Source organism: Tasmannia lanceolata, unplaced genomic scaffold (assembly GCF_043159265.1).
Source record: "Tasmannia lanceolata isolate RefF3 unplaced genomic scaffold, GAP_Taslan_0.1 ptg000002l, whole genome shotgun sequence".
Lineage (NCBI taxonomy): Eukaryota > Viridiplantae > Streptophyta > Magnoliopsida > Canellales > Winteraceae > Tasmannia > Tasmannia lanceolata.
This window is the reverse complement of record NW_027518679.1, coordinates 39981494-40002762: the sequence shown is the minus strand read 5'-3', so window position 1 is coordinate 40002762 and position 21269 is coordinate 39981494. Positions and strand designations below refer to the sequence as shown.

The window sequence follows — 21269 nt, the reverse complement described above, 5'->3', positions numbered from 1 at the left end:
ATGGCATTCAAACGAAATCATTTTTGACTCTTGGGAATTGTGTGGATTTATCTTGAAAGCATGCTATGCTTGTCTTCTGATCACGTACGGCAAAGAGTTCTAACATTAATGCTGATACTTAAATGAGCATTGGAAAACTACTTGCTTAGGCAAAGTGAAGATAAATATTTCGGGCACTTTGGCATCCTAAATGTGTATTTTTATAGGTAAGCAGGGGATTGGCAGGACCCCTATTTTTTTGTATTTCCACTTTTGCGCTTGACAAATCTTCTATTTTTCTCCCTACCCATTCACACTCCAGTCCAGATTCTTGTGACAATGGCATGTATTTCAATTTACTTCTTTCATGAAAATTCTTCGAATTCGGACTCTCATCAGATCCATCATCCTTCATTGCTAATGCACATGGGCTTCACTTCTACAATTGTTGTCCTTTTATTCATCAATTAGTGGCTAAGAATTTAGGGGGTAGTAAATATCAAATCTGGTTATCATAAAAAATGGCAATCATTCCAATGGGATGCTGAAATCAAAGGAAAGAGTGGAGATTTTATAAAAGATAAGAGAGAGGTGTATTGTTGGGTAAAATGATGGAATGGTTATTTTGCTTAGAAAGGAAGACACTTGAAAGCACCGTTAGAGTAAAATGAGGGGGTGTTTATTTGAACATTTTTCCTTCTAAGCTCATTTTACAATGCACTAACGATCTTTTTTTATCTTGCTTTTCTCTCATGTACACCTGCCTTCTTTGGTTCTTTCTTCATCTCCACAAGATTAGTTGACGTTTGGGGTATTTGCTACACGCAGAGAATGGCATAGGTGTGAACCAAAGGTGCTGTTGGAAGGGACGATGAGAGATGAGTGATCACCAGCGAGGCTCTTGCGACCATGGAACCCCGACGGAGAGGGAAGATCTCCACAAGTCTACTTGCAATCTTATTTGGAGAAACCCTGATCTCCGTAAGTCTACTTGCAATCTTATTTGGAGAAGACCCACTCAAGCTCACTTGCCATCAACAATCTTAAAGATCACTGTACATCTCCTTGAAGAAGTCAAGCTTACTTGTAATAGTTATAGAGAAGAAAACTTGTATTGAAGAGGCGTATTAGCCTTACAAGAAGGCACAACACATGAATCTTGAAGAACATTGGAAGGGTGGAAGGGCACCGTTCTTAAACCCTTGGGGGCATAAAAGCTTTAAAAGGGCTCCCATCCAGTCGTCTCAAGGATGATCACTATAGTGGAATTCCTCGAAGATACAAACTTGAGAAGAGTGGAGCAGACCCTTGGGTTTTAGGGTCGAACCACTATAAATCTTGTGTGTATCTCTTTACTCTCTTCTCTCCTTGCTTTACTTTGTGTTGTTTGCTTCCGTCAATTTTCATTTAACAAACTCTCATTAATCCAAGAGCTAATCAACTAGTGTGAGTTAAATCACATAGAGAAGTCTAAAGTTAAGCTTAGAAGTTCAAAAAGACTAATAATTTTAATACCCAACCAATTCAGCCCCCTCTTGGTTGTCAATAATTTTAATTGTCGAAGCCCTCAAATTGATTTTCCAATCTTTGCCTCCAAGGAGGCTAGCAAGCCCGTGCATCACGAGCACACACATCCACACATGTTGCAACGAGGGTAGCCTTCAGACCGAACATACCTCTTTTTTTTCAATCATGTCGTTTCTTTCGATGTAAAATGAATGTAAAAAAAAAATTTTGCCCATTTTTTAAATCATATTTTACACCCATTTTACGCGAAAAATGAGCATAAATTAGACGTACCTCATTTTAAAATGAGAACTTTAACCCAATAGGACATTCAATTTATGATGATATGCCTCTCAATTAACTTCAATCTTATTATTTCCAATTAAATTTTGAAGTGAATTTTTTTTTTTGCACAAGAAAGGTTTTTTTTTTTCACAATCCAAATAGGGCCTAACTCGAAACTTTCCTTAAGATTTTGAGTCTATATGTGTCTAATATGACAGTTACGAGGTGCTCAACTAATCTTTCTCCTATGCTCCAATTCTATTGGTTCCTTCATCATGTTAAGACCTAATCAATAATCTTTGAGGTTTGTGGACCCCCATCCGAGAGAGAGAGGTGGGGGATGAGCCCCCAGCGGCCTCTGGATCATCCACGTGTGAAGGAGAGCTCTACCAAGGAACTCTCGAAATGGATGTCACCCTCATAGCATAGCACGAGTGGCGATAAATGACATACCTGTTGATCTAAGGATAAATCATCAAACCAAGATGTACCTAAAACAAACTCAGAGTCACCATCTATGGATAGGCCATGGAACCCCAAAAACAAATATGCTCTGTATACCATGGATAACCAGAAATATATATAGGCTCGTGTCTGATTATGAATGTGTAGACACCCCATTTTGACCGAACCCTCATAGCGTCGTTAGATTAGAAGTCCTGTTAAATCGGTGTTCTAGAGTCCCAATTGGTACCTTAAGATAGGCTAGGATCCCAGGTAGGCCCCTTTAAATTTTCATCTGAATCCGTCGTGATTTACCTGGTAAGCAAGCGAAGTTTGTAGTGTAGTATAGTGTAGGAATAAGGGTGGCGATTTAGCCAGAAAAGGGGGTGCGCTTGAACCTGGAAAGCCAGTTCAAATTTACTGCAATGGGCTGTCCAGGAAGATATGCGGGTGTGCAGATTAATATGTGGAGGGGTGCATTATCCCAAGTCACAATTAGAGCCTAATCTAGATTAATGGAGGTTTAGGGCTAGAATTAGTTATGGGAGGATCTTAGGAAGGAGGCTTCCTGTTAAAAAGCTCCAAATCCTCACCATTGATCATAAAGAGGACTTGGAGGGTTGATATCATTTTTTAAAGGAGATATTTTCCATAAAATTTCCCCCTTTACTCTTACCCTGGACCACTAGCCCATAAAAGAATAGTCACAAATACATGGATTGGAGCTGTCCAAGATAGAAAGAAGGGATGGAATATATTATTCCTTTTCTTATTCATCATTAGTGTTTCCTGGGCACCCCCTGTTGAGTAAAGGGTAGTCATAAATATACCTATAGGTGGTTGTCCAAGTAGGAAAGGAGGGGTGTGAATTGATCATTTCCCTTTAAAATGCCCATCGAATTAGGGCATGAGGGGGGTTCTTCATTTTTGAGAGAGGGTTTGAGAGAGGAAGGAGAGGAGAAACCTGCAGAGCAAGAGGGAGCTCGAGCTTCACCCAACTGAACCACCATAGCCACCCTTCTTCTACTCTTCTTCCACCATCATCCACATCCCCCATTTTCCGGCCATACCCTTCCGGAAACCCATCGGAATCCGGCCAGCCACCATTAAATCCGGCCGGATTCATCCAATTTCCAGCCACCACCCCATTTCCAACCCTCATCCCATTTCTACCAAATCCATTACAAAAAACCTCTTCATCATTTCCTATTACCCCACCTTCATCATCTTCAACCCCATTTTCTCCCCAAAACCACCTCTGCAAATCTCACCATCACCATCACACATCAACCATTTTTACCTACTTTCAATCTCAGCCAACATCTTCTTCTCCGACCATTATCCAGAAATTCCGACGGCCCTTGCCCGGATCTGATTTTTCACTTACCCCATTAATACCACAAACCCCATCTCCGGCCGGAGCTTCGATCAACCCCTCACCACCATCTTCAACCTTCACAACCTCCATCATAGCCATCTCCACCCTTTCAAACCCTTAAAACCCATTTTCATCATCTCTTTTTCCGGCCACTCCTCCATTCATCCCAAATTCGGCCTCCTCTATTCCAAATCCAACCACCAAACCCTCCTCCATTAATTCCGGCAATCTTGCCGGAATTTGACCGAGAACCCTCTTTATCACCCTCTCTTCAAACCCTCTTCACTATCCTAAACCCCATCCCCATCTTCCTCTGCTCAACCTCCATTCCTGCCATTAATTTTGCCTCGTTACCGACTCCACCCTCAACCACTATCTTCCCTATTTCACTGGCCATACCCATCTCCATTGATTCCGGCAAGCTTGCCGGAATCCATCCACCATCACCATCTCTTAGCCACCTCTCTTCTCTACCTTTCAAATCCTTGAAACCCATTTTTATCACCTTCTTTTCTCAACCCCAACCCAGCCGAGCAACACCTCCATCTCTTTTTCTCCAAAACCCCACCTCCCATCTTCACAGCCCCCTTCTCATTTTTTATTATATATAACCCTATCCAAACCCCTGCTCCGCAATTCCGACAAGAGAAACCCCTCTCCGATCGCTCTATTCTTCTCATCATCATAACCCTCATTGGATTTCATTGGCAGATTCAGGTGATGCTCTCCCCTTTTCATTTTTACTTATGATTGGATTTAGATAAAGATGGTGATGCAATTTTTTTGGCTCTGTGTGTTATTTGCTAATGATTTTTTTTTCTTCTAAGGAGCTAAGACTCCCCTTCCCTGTTCCTTGCGGAAAATAGCATCAGCTCACTCAGGTTTAAAAAAAAGAAAGAAGAAAATTCATGGCAAATTTTACTTAGGATATTCTTGAACCAATTGGGAGTTCGTCTTTTATATGTTTTGGGCATGATATGGCTCGGGATCATTTCTTTATGTTATATGCGAACCCAAGTTATTTGGAGTATTGTCATGTACAGTGCAAATTATGTTTGTCTGTAATTGTCTTCCTCGAAAATTATTGATATGCGTTATACCATAGTTTGAGACCATATTTCTTGATTGTGCTAAACTATCTTGTCTTCTATTAAATAAGGTGAATTTATGTAATTATCAAAACCAGGTAGAGTCAATGTCATTTAGCCAATTTAGCTTTCTGTGAGTATATACAATTGAACTCTAGTGATTTCAAGACCAATTTTGTAGCTCGGATGGAAATAAGTCTACTGCCATTGTGTAGTAGGTTGAAAGTCTCAGGATTGCTTCCAATTAATTTGCATTCACTACATCTCTCTAAATCAGGTAAGGTAGGGTAGTGGCTGTAGCTATTAAAAGTGTGGTTGGGCTGTTTTCATTGCTCAGATGAGGACTACTTGGTCAATATGTTGTTTAGAAATGATGACTATTGGGATAGTAGCATAGCTTGGTCTATGATCCATTTCATCTTAGCGTATTATGAGCAATTAAAATCGGTGGCATTTAATGTTTGCAATGACATGGATGTTATAGAATTATGAAATGATCTCTTCCCCCAGTTGTATGTGAGTGTGTGCGTGTCTGTGAACATATGTGTGGATGTATATATGTAGGTAATTATATGTGGGCATATGTGTCTCTATGTGTTTGTAAGTGTGTGTACATGTGTGTGTCTATAATTGTGAATATGTGCTTGTATGAGTGTGCGTACATTTGTATGTATGAGTTTGTCTGTGTGTGCTTTGAATAAGTGAATGTGCAACTATCCTACAGTGTGTAGCTGCTGTCCTACAGTGTGTAGCTGCTGTCTTATAAAGGTTATATGTTCTATATTTCTGATCTTGGTTGGGTTAAATGGTATATAGTTGTTGTCCATAGATTCATACACTCAACAACTGTGTATTTGTTGTCAAAAGAGGTATGAGTGTGGACCTTTAGTTATGCTCTTATTATGGAATAAATATTGTTGGCTTGTTTACTTTCATTTAGTCATACTCGAGAGGAAATTGACATTTGGTTTATTCAATGGCCGGTACAGCTCATTTATAGTAACTACTCGCAGGTAAGATGAGTTAGCGTAACTTTAGAAATTATCAGTGCAATCATTTTGGAGAATAGGTGCTTGTATGTCCATGTATGGATAATTAACAATAGTGTTGACTTGTTATTTTCTCTTGTTTAATCTTTTAATGCCAATTCCGCATGTAATACCAAATGGGCAAAGGGTGTAATTGAGAAGGGTTTTGGATAGTTGCTAGAAGCTTGTTTTGGTTATTGTCATTTAGGTTTCAATGATATCTCCTTACTTCCCTTTTGTTTCTAAAAATAGCATATAATCTGTTAGGTTTAAGGTCCTTTTGAAATTGCATACAATATGGTGGATCTGGAATTTTGAGTTATGTCAAACATGTTGGTTTTAGACCACGCCATCATATTTGCTCTCATCCAGATTTTGAGATGAATTCTTGATTTTATATGTTGATGATCCAAATCTCAATTGTTTTCGTCTGTGGGTATGATCTCTATTGTAATGATTGCTTTAAATTCCTTTTAGATTATAATAATTCCAGAGTTAAAGTTAATTCTGAAAATTTCTTTCCCTGAGCTATATTGTCATATAATAATAGTGGTTAAAAGTGTTGGTTAAAGTAAGCTTGGTGATTTCTTTTATGTTTTGAAGAAAAAGGAAAAAATTGCGCATAACCTGAAATCCCATAAGGGTATGTAATCTTTTAGATAAGTTTAGGTATTTATTCCTATCATTGCAGGGGTGATGAAGGCATTAGCCTAAGCCCATCCTTAGGGGACTTGCTCGGTCCTAGTAGAGTCTGCGTTCTTTTATTTAGTAGACTTTTCTAGTCTTTTAAATACCTTTAGATAAAATCCTTTGTTCATTGCAAGGGCAATGAAAGAGTCATCTAGAGCCCCCGGTTAGGAGACATGAGTCGTCTCGCTAGGCCGCTTTCCTATGGAGACAAGCCTCATTGCTTAGAGCCTCCCCTTAGGGAGTCGATCATGGTTATATTAGAAAGATACCCACAGGAGGCCTACCGTGCCTCATTTATAGAACCTCCCCAACTTGTTCCCCCGCATAAGTAGAAGATTAACTTAGACTTTTTAGTTGTCCTGATCCTATTTATCATTGCAAGGGCAATGATAAGGATACTCGGAGCCCACCATTTGTGTCTAGGAGGCATGCCATGCCTCATTTATTGAGTCCCTGTTTGGAGACAAGCCTTGTCTCATTTAGAGAGTTCCCCTTTTAGGAAGCTTACCTAGCCTCATGTTAGAGCCCCCCCTTCTTCTGGAGAGAGTCTTGGCTTATTTCCCTCAAATTTTGGTAACGTTATTAGAGTCATTGACTCATTTGCATCCCTTCTTTGGTGTTGGTAGCTGGGAGCTTCTCCTTTAGAGCTGTAGTCTTTCTTCTTTATTAGAGACTAGCACAGTCTTATTGGAGCTTTGCTCGCTTGGGGTTTTGGATTGTTTTCTCTGTTTTTGCGACGCTAGTTTACTTGTTATGGATCGTATCACTACCCTTAGGATTGTTATAAAAGGACACCTCCTCTTCTCTTGTTCCACATTAGGGCTGAGAGAGAAGCAAGGTGTAAATACCCAAAATACGCCCCACTTAAAGCGGAAAATGTACTTTTTAATTATTTAAGGAACGGGTCGACTACCTTAATCAACAACGGATCGATCAGGAGTAATAACGGCTAGATTAGGAAATTTTGTCATTTTGGATCTAGCTAGGGTTTCCATTAATGGGCCTATTTGAAGGAACCGAATCACCTATTCAACCTAGGTCGCAATGCCGGTATTGTAAATAACATTGCCACTCTTAAACTACTGGAATACTACGGAACCAATCGACTATCTTAAATAACACTGTCGTTTTTAAATAACATTGTCGTTCTTAAATAATGGTGATATCTATTTATAAACGACAGCGTCATTTCATTTATTTTTTGCTTTAAAAGAAAAGCATTCAAAGGCAAGATTGTTGTTTGCAGACAACAACAAGAGTCTCATGCATTTATGTGGGACGCGATATGTATTAAATGCAAGCGGAAAGAAATAATAAGAAATAGTAAACTATTGGAAAGCGAGGCTCCAGAGAGAATGATTGTAGTGTACTCTCATGCAAGAAATCCGAGGTTGTCAAAAGGGGAAATGCACTTTTTCAAGTTTCTCGCGTGGAGTTTTTATATGGTGTAAGCCCTTATAGTTCCTTATTTTTCCAAAAGTATTGTACAGATCATACTATAGGATGATCCTAGGTGTAGCCAACCCGCTATTAAGGATATGACAGAAACAAATAATAGAAAAAGCGCTCTAGTACAAACCGTTCATGTGATGGGCCACAACGTAAATAGGTTTTGCCAAAAAAAAAAACATTTCTATAGGATGATCCTAGCCCTCCGATCTATAGAGGTTCTTAATGTGCAACTCAAATATAGATGTAATGGATATATTTGAGAGCAATGGGTGGGGGTGTCCTTTTTGGCATCTTCTCCAAAACGATTTTCTAAAATCTTTGAAAATCGTTCCTTACTTACTAGTAAATAGAAATGATATTCCCAAATCCTTAAATGGGAACTTATCATTGAATGTCATGGCTATTTTGGTCCTTTTACAAGGTAATTTTTGGCAGTCCACGTATAAGAGGAATGGGCCATTAGCAAATTGTCTGTCCACGTACAAGGTAATTCAAACGTCATGACTCCAGCCATTACCAAATTGTCAATCTAGAACATTCTTTTTCCAAATAAAGCAAAGTATAAGATTTCTTGGCAAAAGCTCAATATTATACCTCCACCCAATAAGAAGAAATCGTGAAAATGAAAAAAAGAGTGGAGATATCACTACCCTAAGGATTATTATAAAAGGACACCTCCTCTTCTCTTGTTCCACATTAGGGCTGAGAGAGAAGCAAGGAAAGAGAGTAAGAAATGAGGAAGAAAAAGAGATGGAGTCATCTTGGTGAGGATTTTCATTTTCTCTGGTAGATATTCAACTAAGTCTGCCCATTTACCATTTTGAATAGGATTTTATTCTCTCAAATTTTGTTTCTTTTTTCCCGAGTGATAGATCTAGGGTTTTTCATATTCAAATTTTTAATCTGTTTTTCTCTAGTCTTCCCTCTGATTCTTTTGTTTTACTTTTTTCAAGTGTTAATGACTAATTATTCATTTCAAAACCGGGCTTGTTAGAGTCTCTATAGCCTTTTGGATTAAAGTTTTTTAGAAAGTGCAGAAACATATTGTCATGATAATGATGTAATCTGTTCAAAAAATTATTGGCACTGTTTAGATTGCAGGAATTTTTTGGAAATCTTTGGAAAAGAATTTTTTTCCAAAATTTCTTATTTTTCATTTGGTTGATTAATACTGAAAAAAGTAACTTTAACCACAACAGTTCAAGTTCTATTTAGAGGATATTTCTATATCAGTTTGGATCGTGGAGGCAAAATAAATTTTCTTAGGATACTTTTTTTACAAGAAATATTTCTTGCAATCCAAATTCCGAACACGGCGTTTGTGAATCATCATTTGCATATTTAAGCAAGCGTCAATACTTTTATCGGGTTAGACAACAAATAACTCACCTCATGAGATTGAGGAAGAAATCAACTTAGAAAAACAGATCACAACGAACATGGCCTTAATATAGAAGAAGTTATTCTTGAAAATGGTTAAAGAATGCAACCTTTCTAGTTTCTATAATGGGAAGTGATATATATCACCCCTTTTCTTCCCTGGGCCACCCCCCTATAGTGTATTTAGCACAACCCTTTTTTTGCGTAGCTTCCAAGAGAACAATTTCATTGTCCATATTCAGTAGAAGATTTCATGTCCCAAACTCCCAATTACCATTTTGGCGTTACACAAACAAGGTAATCAATTACTTAATAAATAAATCTCCAAATTTGTTTCTATCTCAATTATTTAAATAGGGAAAGGAGAAAAGCCTTGTCTCTTTCGCAACAGACATTAAACCAAATATAGTAACCCAAAAAAATAAAAATAAAAAAGATAAGAGAGAAAACAAGAACAAGAAATCAATATAATTCAAAAGAAACTGATATTGGGTCTGTTAACAGAGATAAAAGGAAATTTAAAATTAGTTATTTGTTTAGGATAATTAAGGATCTCTCAAGTCATAGAGGGAGGAAGACCTTGGTGATTTGAAGAACTGGAATTTCTTTTCATGGAGTGGCAAAGGTGCCAATGGGGACTCTTAGTGCTCTTCTTCTTCTTCTTCTTCTTCTTCTTCTTCTTCTTCTTCTTCTTCTTCTTCTTGTGTTTCTTCCAAAGAGTCAGGGCCTATGAGAGGAAGAGAAGTATTGAGAGTATTGTAAGGAGTTGTTCTTGAGGACTTAGCAGCCATGAGTATTCTTCTTCTCTTGTTGAAGGGATTCTCTGCCTTTACAAGATCTTTCACACAAGTCACTTCTGCTAGGTTAGCAAAAGATTTTGATTTCCCAGCAAAGAAATTCGACAAACCACTTCTGAAAAATAAATAAAAGATGGATTCAATTATCAATTTGAATTTGGAGAAATATACAATGCAACTTAGTTAATATTTCAACAAAAGATATAAGGAAGAGAAAAAAAACATACTAATTTGATCATGTGAGAACTCACATTAACTCAAACAAAATAATAAGAAACTAATAATTGTCAAAACCCCACAAGTTAAAATTAAATAATAGTGCACAAATCTGAAAACATGTGTAAATTGATGTTTCCAAGATCATTTAAATGTTCCTAGTAAAAACCTAGATGTTTCAAGAGGAAGTCTAAACTGAAGGGAGCCCTTGCAGAAAAGAGTTGAAAGGGCTCCCCCATTGGCTGCACATCACCATCATGTTTGACTTTTCAGCGGTTATTAATGCATGATGGTTATGTGTAGCCAATAGGAGAGCCCTTTCATCTCTTTTTTTCCAAGGGCTCCCTTCAGTCTAGAATTCCTCATGTTTCAAGTATTGCCATATTATAATTTTTCCTCTTTTAGCAAAACAGTGCCTTAAAATCAGGAGGAAGTCTGAACTGAAGGGAGCCCTTGCAAAAAAGAGGTGAAAGGGCTCCCCCATTGGCTGCGATATAATTTTTATTTTTTGGTTTTAGTCCATTTACCAAAAAACCCAAAAACAAAATATAAGAAACAAATCCAACCAAATTCATATTCCTTCAAAAGTGATTTTTTTTCAAAATATAAGAGAAAAAAAGAGAACCCACTTGATGGGAAGAGATTCTTCCAATGATCCCATAGAAACCAAACCACCTTTGAATTCACTCTGAACATCATCCTCCTCTTCCCGATCAATCTCCGCTGTTGATTTGCACGAGCTCTCCCCTCCAACGCCGATCGACGAGCTCTCCACCGTCGATTCCGAGCAATCCAAACAGAATCCATCCCTCCCCACCAATTCTCTGTCCAAGTGGGCAGAAGAGCACGACACCGCTTTGATAACAACACCCTCTTTCTCCTGCTGCCCCTTGCCAACATACACAGTGGGTCCCTCCTTAACCTCCCTGCTACCTACCGGAGTCATCCTCTCTTCTTCTTCTCTTCTTTTATTTTTTGGTTGGGGGGTTTTATAGATATCTCCTCAGCTCTATTCTCTGAAATACTCCCACGTTAAAAATAGATTGGATTTGGTTGAATTGACGGAATTACCCTCACCGGAGTGTAAAATGGAAATCTCTTCAATTTTATGGGAAGATTTCTATTCCTATACGAGGATGGTCCAACTGTAGTTTACTAGTTGATTGATAGAATTTTTCTAAAGAAATGACCGACCATCAATTCTAGGGTCCCAAATGTGGGGGGCATGTATGGTTAATCTAGACCATTGATCTTGTAGAAATGACTATATGATCAAAGGTGAACGATGGATTCTAGGATCCCAGAAGAGGAAGTTTAAAACCATGCATGTCAGTCAATTAGTGAATCGAACTTGCAAAATTAATGGGAGCTTGCAAAAATTGTATAAACATAGAAGAAGAAAATTAATGGAACATTTCACTCTTTTAGCGTGGGATTGCTCCCATATCTTTTGGATCATTCTTTCTTCAAACAAAAAACAGATATAGAATCATATTGATTCTCGAAATGCCGTTCTGTGTATTCATTTTCTCTGGTAGATATTCAACTAAGATTTTGTTGAATAGGGTTTTATTCTCTCAGATTTTGTTTTTTTTTCCCCGAGTGATAGATCTAGGATTTTTCATATTCAAATTTTTAATCTGTTTTTCTCTAGTCTTTCTTCTGATTCTTTTGTTTTACTTTGTATTGGAACTTTCTTTTTCACGTGTTAATGACTAATTATTCATTTCGGAACTGGGCTTGTTAGAGGCAAAATAAATTTTCTTAGGATACTTTTTTTACAAGAAATATTTCTGCAATCCAAATTCCAAACACGGCGTTTGTGAATCATCATTTGCATATTTAAGCATACGTCAATACTTTTATTGGGTTTGAGTTTGTAGTTCTTGAAACATAATTGTACCGGCCACATCACATCAAAACCAGCACTCCAACTTTGTAGGAATTTTCTGGGAAATTTTGGAAAAAGGAAAAATATTTCTAAAATTTCCTAATTTTTTACACGGGATTTGCCACGGACTTTTGTAGAAAGGCATTTCGCGGCTGGCTGTTACATGAGAGAGCAGCCACACAAGCTGATTTTTTGGCAGATTTTGGGTTTTTCATTTAAATCTTCTGAGGTGGTTGCTCTCTCATGTAACCGCCCGACACTAAAAGCCTTTCTGTGAAAGTCCTAGAAAATCCTTCTTTACGCACTTAAAAAGGTAATTTGAACCAACCTTGTTCCATTTTTATGTAAACGGACATTCAATTTATGATGATAACAAACCTACTAAATTAATTATAATCATATTATTTCCCTTTAAATTTTGAAAAGGAAACCCATCACTAATAGTTTCACATCACATCACGCTGTAGATTCAGACTTTAGCTTAAATTGTTTATCATCACACACCAGACGGTTACCTTAATTCATAATTAATTACATGCAGATCGATATGCTTGAATGACCATCGCATACTTTTCATTATAAGCAAGCTTGCATGATTGTAAATCCTATCTCCACTCCTTTTGTTTCTCCATAACAGTAAGCATGAAAATGAAGAGGGTGGAAATATCGAGAAATTATATGGTAAAGGCGCATATAGATCGGTATTTGTGGTAGTACAATAGAAGTACTGCTCTTGATATTTGATCCTCCGGCAGCACCTTACAAAGTGTAATGTTTTTGGATCAAAATATTGAGGGTGGTACCGCCAGTACTGATCTACATGCGTATCCACCATATAAAATCTCAGAAATATCACCTTCATTTAATAATTAAAATACAAAGACAATTGCCAGCCCTTTTTTTATCCTTTCGGTGCTCTCTTAAAATTATTTCATCCATTCTAACTAGTTAATTGAAGCTCTAACAAACGAGCTTGAGTAAAAGAGAAATGGTAGAAGTAACCAAAACAAGAGATGAAAATACCATTGTCTTTTTTTATTTCCTTGTGCTTATATGTAAGTTTCAATTGACAGGATTAACATGTTGAATGGAATGGGTTATAAAGGAAAAAGAGGTACGAGTCTAAACTTCTATGCTCTTTATATGTGGATGGAGTATTGATTTCTTTGTTTTTTAATATTAACTGAATCAGAAGAGATATTATATGGTGCTGGAGCATAGGTGGTGCATAAAAATTTCCGCACTTGGTATTCGATCCAAGTGCGGAAATCAATAACCTAGAGTGAGATCCTACGTGGCAGAACCTGCTAAGCCACGCTCTCCCTATATATTCACCACCTTTTCTGTAGTTGGCTCTCATTCCTTGGCTACTTTGTTCTGTCTCTTTTATTTTTCGTTCATGTAAGAAATGGGAGAGGAATGTCGTCGAAAACGTTCGATGTCTGACCATGTCGGCGGGGAGGCTGAAAAGAGGGCAAAGATTCCCGCTGTATCCGATATTAACGTATGGGATTATCCGATTCATGAGATGATAACGAGAGAATAAGTGAAGAGGCCAGAGGAAGAGATTAACAGTGGAGATCCTCTTCCAAATTTCATTTCGGAGCCTTCATCGGCTTTAGTTTCTGTTAACGTCAACGATAAGATCGGTGAGGCTTCATTAGCTTTAGTTTCTGTTAACGGAAACGATAAGAGAGGTGGGGACGTCTGAAGACTCTGCTTCGGCTGTGGCCGCTAAGGTCGATGTTGGCGGGGCCAATATTTCTTTCATGATGGGGTCCACCGCAACCGATACCACCGACCCATTGGCTCTAGCGAACCTTCTGTTGCATATCGATCTCGACGAGGAACTATGCATGTTACTTCATGCTAGGGCACCATATAAAAACTCAAGCAATAAAACTTTTAAACCAATGTAGAATAATGATAATGCTAATGCTAAGAATATTAGGGCCCCTTTGGATTCACTGTGCATTAGTCTCTATTTATTGATAAGATTCTTTTAATTAAATCTTTTTTGTAAATAATAACATTAATTAGGAGTTCATTATGAACTAAATATCATGCATGCCTTCTAAAAATCTTCCATTTCAATTATCTAATTTTGAGTACAGTTGAAGTCCTAATAATTAATGCTCTATAAACAATAAAAGGCGACCCATCTGACGCGATTTCTGAAAGAAGACTTGCCTGGCAAATCTACTTCTACTATCATCAATAAAACGCAATTACCTTGACCCAGCCAAACCCAATGTGGCATTAACTCAATACGAATCTGATCCATTCTGAACCTTGGGTTTGGAAGGGTCAACCTTAACCCAACTTGCCTCTAAATCACCAAACCCTAATCCAACCCATCTAACCTGATTTCTGAAATCATGGCGGGTTGGTTTTGGATTTACCTATGGCATAAACTGAAAAAATTATTAACAAATAAATTTGAGATTTTAAAAATCACAGTAAAAAAATTAGGTAGACGTAGTTGGATCGAGTTGCCCAAGACCTTAGTCATAGCCCAATCGGGTTGCATTTTTCCCACCGAAGCCAAAATCAGCTTCAACCTGTCAATTTGGGTTGAGCCCGACCCAAGTTGCACTAGCCACAGCTAATTCTAGACGGGATGTCCGAAACTTGACCGAACCACATCAAGCTTCCATCCATCTGCAAACTGTTTTTTAAGCTACTCACATGGGCTATACTTGTCAAATAACCAACTACCGTTAAGATTTAAAAAATATTCAGTGGGTCTTAAGTAAGCATCTTTGGAATCCAGTTTCCTATTAGCAAATAAGCATATTTTAATCTAATCTTATTTGCAGATGGGATTTTTAGACTTCTTAGGAAGGCATTAACCATATCATTTCTAAGACTGTTATAACCATTATTTGCAAATAATCATATTTAACTTTAGACCCATCTCAATGCAAGATTATATACAAATAATTATTAGAGATATCCAAAGAAACCCATAAACTTTTTCCTAATTTCAATTTCTGCTACAAATTCATAACACCCATCTTACCCGATCATCGATCTTGATCACCCATCTAGTGGACCCTAACTTAGGTTGGAGGTGTTAGATCTTGATCCTATAATCATGATATCCTAAGAGAACAATCCTTGGCCGTTGGATAATCCAATATGGCCCACACTAGGTAGATAGTCTATACAATATATCTCCACACGTGAAAGAATTGGATTGGGTATACTTGATTGCTCCTTTTTTGTAGCTTTCAATAATTTTTGGTTGTGGCCTAGATTATTATTGCTTCGAAATTTGACTGGTGCAATTGGAGTTTGTGCCAAATGAATTATTATTGCTTTCTTTGAATTGGTTGTGTTTGAAATCAGGGAAATTCTGTCGGTTCTTCTTTTCTTAGGAATGGCTATTGCATTGGAAAATGGTGTTGTTTGTTTAACGATGTTAAAATATAAAAAATTGTTTGCGAAACTACTTGGAGAATTGAATCAAAGCGGCCCACCAATGGTTTGTAGATGGTAACGAACAGGAGTCATTGAAAATATTTGAAAATGTTTAGGCCCAATTATTATCAAATTAAAGTCTATGGTCACTAAGTGAACTACTAAGCAAGTGCCGATGATGTCTATCTTTTGGGTGTGTTTTCTAAGACTTTTCCCAATATTATTTATCATGTTTTAGGACCTTATTTAATATCGCCTTGACCCTCTAATAGATCCTAAGCAAAGGATTGGGCTTAACATTCTAAAGACTTGAGACACACTTAAATCTTCAACAATGATCTTCCTCGTCAAGTCTTCATTGTCACCAAGGATCATTTCTTCAATTCTTTTAGCTTCACAGGGTCTTTATGAAATGCTCCAGGACTTCATCTTCCTTTGGCTTCAAATGATCTTCATGATAATTCAAGCCTTGATTCATGCTTCCTTGGCTTTGGTGTTTGATTCCTTGATTTCCAATACATGCACTTTGAAACATCAAACACATTAGACAAACAACACAAATCAACTTGTGTTTAGAATCATCAAAACATAGAAGATTTCCAAGGTGGGAACCATTGGGCTTACAATCTCCCTTTTTTTTATGATGGCAACACACAAGGTGATTCCCACATTTTAGCGCAATTTGCCTAAAACTTCTCCCCCTTTGTTATCAACAAAAAAATGGGGTGAGAGTTTTATAAAACATAAGGGTATAAGATATCCAAATAAAACTCTCCCTTTATCAAGGAATTTACAAAACTCCCCCTTTTTAAATAGCAAAATGCAAAACAAGGTGGGTTTAAGCATAAATGGGGTTTTCAAAGTAAAATGCATACAATGCTCCCCCTAAATCAAATCTCCCACTAAATGAATTACAAGAAAGAATGTAATGGAGATTATCAAAACAAATTGCCAAGGTAATGACAAATCAAATCAAACAAGAACCTTGGGCAACAAAATAAAATGATTTTTCAATTTAGCACAAGCCCCTAATCTAATGCAAAGCATATCAAACTTAAGTTGGGGCCTTTGGAACCTAAACTAACTTGGGTCCAATGGGTTTAGATTTGTCTAAAGAACCTTTTCAACCCAAATTAACTTACTTTTAGGAGAAAGTCACATGCATGTGATGATCCTAGCCATCCAAGCAACTGCTTAGAAAATGATAACTAACCAACATTCTAGTTCCAAGTCAATCCATATGGACACTTAAATACTCTAGAGCGTTCTAGATACGCAGGTTGAATCAATGCAGAGGGTTGATCCAAATAATGATTCAAACCATCTCTCTCATCTATATATAATAAGGAGGAAGGGCTGTTTTACTTTTCACGCCAAGCGGCAGCCCTCCTCTTCCTCTCTCAACTTTGAAATTTTAATGCTCTGTTTCTCATGTCCTACTCTCTTGTATACTTTTTAATGACAGTTCAATTTCGAATTTTTTTACTATGTATTGCTGCTTCCTGTTGCAATTATATAATATGTTACCATTATTAGAGTTATTGATGATGATCATGATCATGATTGAAAGCGTTCAGATTTGGCTAAAACTTTTTCTAGTTAAAACTCCAATTAATTAAGATGGCCTGCGTTCATAAAGTATTGAGATAAATATGCATAACATAAACCAGTTTTTCAACTAGGGCGGCACAGTGCACGAGGCTCCCACCATTGCGGGTCTGGTGAGAGCTAGATGTACGCAGCCTTACTCCTGCTTTGCAAAGAGGCTCTTTCCATGACTCGAACCCATGACCTCCAGGTCACAATGGAACAACCTTGACATTGCGCCGAGGCTCGCCCTCTTTATTTTTCACATTACCTCTTTATTTTAATGGAGTTTGAATTTCATGGATGAGTTAGGTCATATTGTCGCGGAGAGATGATGTCTCTCAAGCCTCAATATTGTTGGTTCACCAACATTGGCTTTCCAATCTCTCTTCTTTGAGTTTGTCAACATGTTGGTTTTCAGGTGTTTATTCCATTTCAAAAATGGTGATTTTTGGCTTCATTTATTCTTGGACGTTTCCTCATCTCCATTTGATCCTTTATCATTTATTAACTAACCAACATGTGTTGTTCATTATATTTTACAGGCAATCAAATGACCTAACTTTGAAGGAGATTTATCTGGACTATGGGACACATGGTGGCTTTTACAATCCCAACTTACATAGCAGCTCTTGGGACTGCTTGGGCTGGTGAGTTACATTTGGAATGCCATTCATCAACGATTTAGGCCCTGTTCTTTTTAGATTTTGAGATTTGACTTTGGGTCCAAAACTGACTATTGGACTCAAAATTGCTTTTAATTTCTATTAGTTGTAATGTGAACATTACACCTAATTAATTATATGCTTTCTTATGGATTTTTATTAGTTGTAATATAATATTTTTAGGGAAGTGATATTTACGCCCCTTTTGATCACCAGGGACACCCAGTGTCAGTGTGTCAATGACAAAAAGGGGCCTAATGTACTTGATGTCAGAAAAAATTGAAGGGCTTTGATTGCAACGTACACTGTCAATGGGTGTCTCTGGTGATCAAAAGGGGCGTTAATATCATTTCCCTATTTTTATTAGCTGCTCAACTGAAATATTTTTATTCTATTTCAGCTATTGAAAGTTTTTTTATTATGAGGTTATAATTTATTATTTCTATTCTACACTCATTTAAATTTTTCCTTTTCATTTCTCAAATTTTGAGTTTTCACTAACCCATGCATTACACAAGTTGTCCCACTAACTAATTATAGCTAATTCCTTATCTTCTTTACAAATGTATAATTATTTCTCATTCTCTATAATTTTATCACTCATTCTCTATAATTTTATTACTCATTCTCTACTTTCATTATTGATAATTTTATTACTTTCTCAATTGGATATAGCTAATTCCTAATCTTCTTTAGGGATGTATCTTCGATCTCCTCTCTTTTTTAAAAATAAATTCTAAAACATACATTTTTTATGTCGCCCCGTGTGTATACATATATAATGAGGAAATGGTTTCTGCGCTCGAGGGCAGATAAGGTTATCTGCGCTCGAGCACAGAAACAGGGTGGGGCCACATTTTGGGTGGGGTACGAAGCATTCATTTGATGGGCCCTTTTATGGGTAGGGTGTCCACCAAATATCAGCTCCATTGGATCACCTTAGGTTGTCCATTTGTGGGGCAAAAAATGGACAGATTTGTGGACAAACAGTATCTGTCCATTTTTGGCCCCACAAATGGACACCATATTGGACACCAAAAATCAGCTCCATTAGATCACCTTAGGGTGTCCATTTGTGGGGCAAAAAATGGACAGATTTGTGGACAAACAGTATCTGTCCATTTTTGGCCCCACAAATGGACACCCTATGGTGATCCAATGGAGCTGGTTTTTGGTGGACACCCTGGAGATGCCTATCATGGATGGGTCACAGGTAAAGCATTCTAGTTCTTGTAGGGAGGAAATTGCCATTTCATTCTTGTTGGCGAAATTGTGGGGGCCAAATTGTCATTCAATCACATCAAACTCATTCTGAGAGGATAAAATGACTAGAAACTTTACCCCATAGCGGCATCTAATTTTGAGGCCAACAGTTCTGTTCTCAAAATCAATTATCAAAGGAAATGATATCAACACAACCAGGTTTTGATAATATGCACAAACTCATCTTGTCCTATATGCTTAACCAGTTGTTACAATTCCTAAAAAGCTTTGAACAGCCTTTAACAGCTAGTTATAGCATATGGGACAAGTTGAGTTCATGCCCATATAATTTAGCTTCCCAAAATAATGCCTAAATGAACAAAATACCCTCAATTTTCATGAAAATGTTTACGTTTATGATTTGATTTATTTTAATAACAGAAATGCAAAGAAGATACGCATGTGACACAAATTTGCCTCTCGATTCTGTCTTCTTTTCAAAGATGCATTTTTCTATAACAGAAATGCCCATATTATTTAATAATGTAATAAATATGCCCCTACTATAGTATTTTCAATGTTAGTTGTGCTATTTGGGTTAACCCTGATAGAAGATGAAAATCTTGCTTCCATATATATTTTAACAGAAGTGCCCATATTATTTAATAAAGTAATAATATGCTCCTATTTTAGTAAACTTTTCAATATTACTAGTGCTATTTGGGTTAACTTTGATAGAAATGAAATTCGTGTCTTCATATATATTTCCCTTAAATATTTAGATTTTTTTTCATGTGATAGGGAAGCATGATTGTGGGGGTGAGCGGAAACTTGCAGACCGAGGCAGCTATTCATAGGGGCTGGAATTGACGTGTTTGTGAAATTGTCTGAGAATGAGTATTAATTAAGAGGCCGTTTGGATATGCGGATTTTAGAATCCGGGATTTCTTCAAAATTGTAGCTAAGAGATGAGAGAAGAAGCGGACCAGCCGTCGTTTTTGACTTCTTACCCTTCTTTCACCCTTCTTTCCCTCAGCAAGAGAGTAGCAGATCCTCCCTTATTTCCAAGTTTTTGAAATCTCAAGATGTAGGAGAGATTTTTAAAACCTGAATTGCTCACTTAAAATCCAAGAAATGCTGTCAGGACAGCATACAACAGCTTGAACTTGAACCTTCTTTTACACTGTTTTCAAACTAAAAACCTGGATTCTAAAATCTGTGTATCCTAACGGTCCCTAAAAGATGTCACTCTTCAGAAATCCATGATTGACAGCCACTTTCGCTATAGTTATAAGGCTGGGGTCCTCTTTTCTTTTCATCGGATGCACATTTTAGGCATCAGAAAAGTCGAGTAACCATTATAATGCTTGGGCTCGTAGTGAGTATTTTGGTTTAGATAATGCGAAGCAAATTCATGGTTATGTTGTTAGGAATGCTTTGGATCATGACACTTACTTGGGTATTACATTTATAAGCATGTATTATGAAATACCGGCGGCTATTTTATGCCCGTCAAGTGTTTGACAAATTGGTGGACAAAAACAGCTTTGCTTTGACTGCCATGATTGGGGTGGCGGGGGGTGGGGTGGGGTGGGGTGGTGTATTATCAGATTGGTAGCTGGGAGCAAAGTTTGGTACTATTCAAACTTCTGAAGAACCTGTGTTTTGAAGTTGGTCTTCGATGTTTTCGAGTGTTTTAACAGCATGTTCATATGGAGAGGCTATGATTATTGGAAAGGAGGTTCATTGCAATGTGATAAAGATGGGTTTTTTGATGATCCTTACGTCTGCACTTCTCTATTGGCAATGTATGGAAAATGTGTGTTAGTTGAAGAAGTAAACAAATTGTTTGATAGTATGTCTAATAGAGGAATTGAGTTAAGGAATGCTATGATATCTGCTTATGTTTGTAATGATAATGTAAATGAAGCTTTCGAGATTTATAATCGGATGAGATTAAGCGGATTAAGACTAAATTCTTTCACAATTTCAAATATTATTCTGCTTGTAATATGACTGGTTTATATGATTTTGGGTGGAGAGTTCATGGAGAACTGGTGAAAAGTCTGGCGGCGGCCTCGACTAACATAGCTGTGTCGAGTGCCCTGTTGACAATGCATGCTAAATGTGGAAGAATTGAAGAAGCTAATTCAGTTTTTAATACAATTTAGGAAAGAGACTTGGTTGCCTAGGGCTCCATGACCATGGGATTCTGCCAAAATATGAAAATTGTGGAGGGTTTGGATTCATTCAAAGC

The 21269-nt window shown here is 37.4% G+C and overlaps 1 protein-coding gene across 1 annotated transcript; it reads right to left on the bottom strand.

Moving 5' to 3' along the window:
* Positions 1 to 9725: 9725 nt before the first annotated feature.
* On the bottom strand, positions 9726 to 11230 carry LOC143884768 (protein OXIDATIVE STRESS 3 LIKE 4-like). Its single transcript, XM_077388540.1, has 2 exons — positions 10873 to 11230; positions 9726 to 10142 (listed from the first exon to the last, which is right to left on the bottom strand). The coding sequence occupies exons 1-2, from the start codon at positions 11187 to 11189 to the stop codon at positions 9872 to 9874; spliced, it is 588 nt and encodes a 195-aa protein (XP_077244655.1). The 5' UTR covers positions 11190 to 11230; the 3' UTR covers positions 9726 to 9871.
* Positions 11231 to 21269: the final 10039 nt, after the last annotated feature.

What these genes read in the sequence shown, in the direction of transcription:
- LOC143884768 (XM_077388540.1), bottom strand. Translation starts at nt 11,189, where the DNA reads ATGACTCCGGTAGGTAGCAGGGAGGTTAAGGAGGGACCCACTGTGTAT. An exon ending in GAAGAATCTCTTCCCATCAA is followed by an intron (nt 10,143 to 10,872) that starts GTGGGTTCTCTT and finishes TTTATTTTTCAG; the next exon opens with AAGTGGTTTGTCGAATTTCT.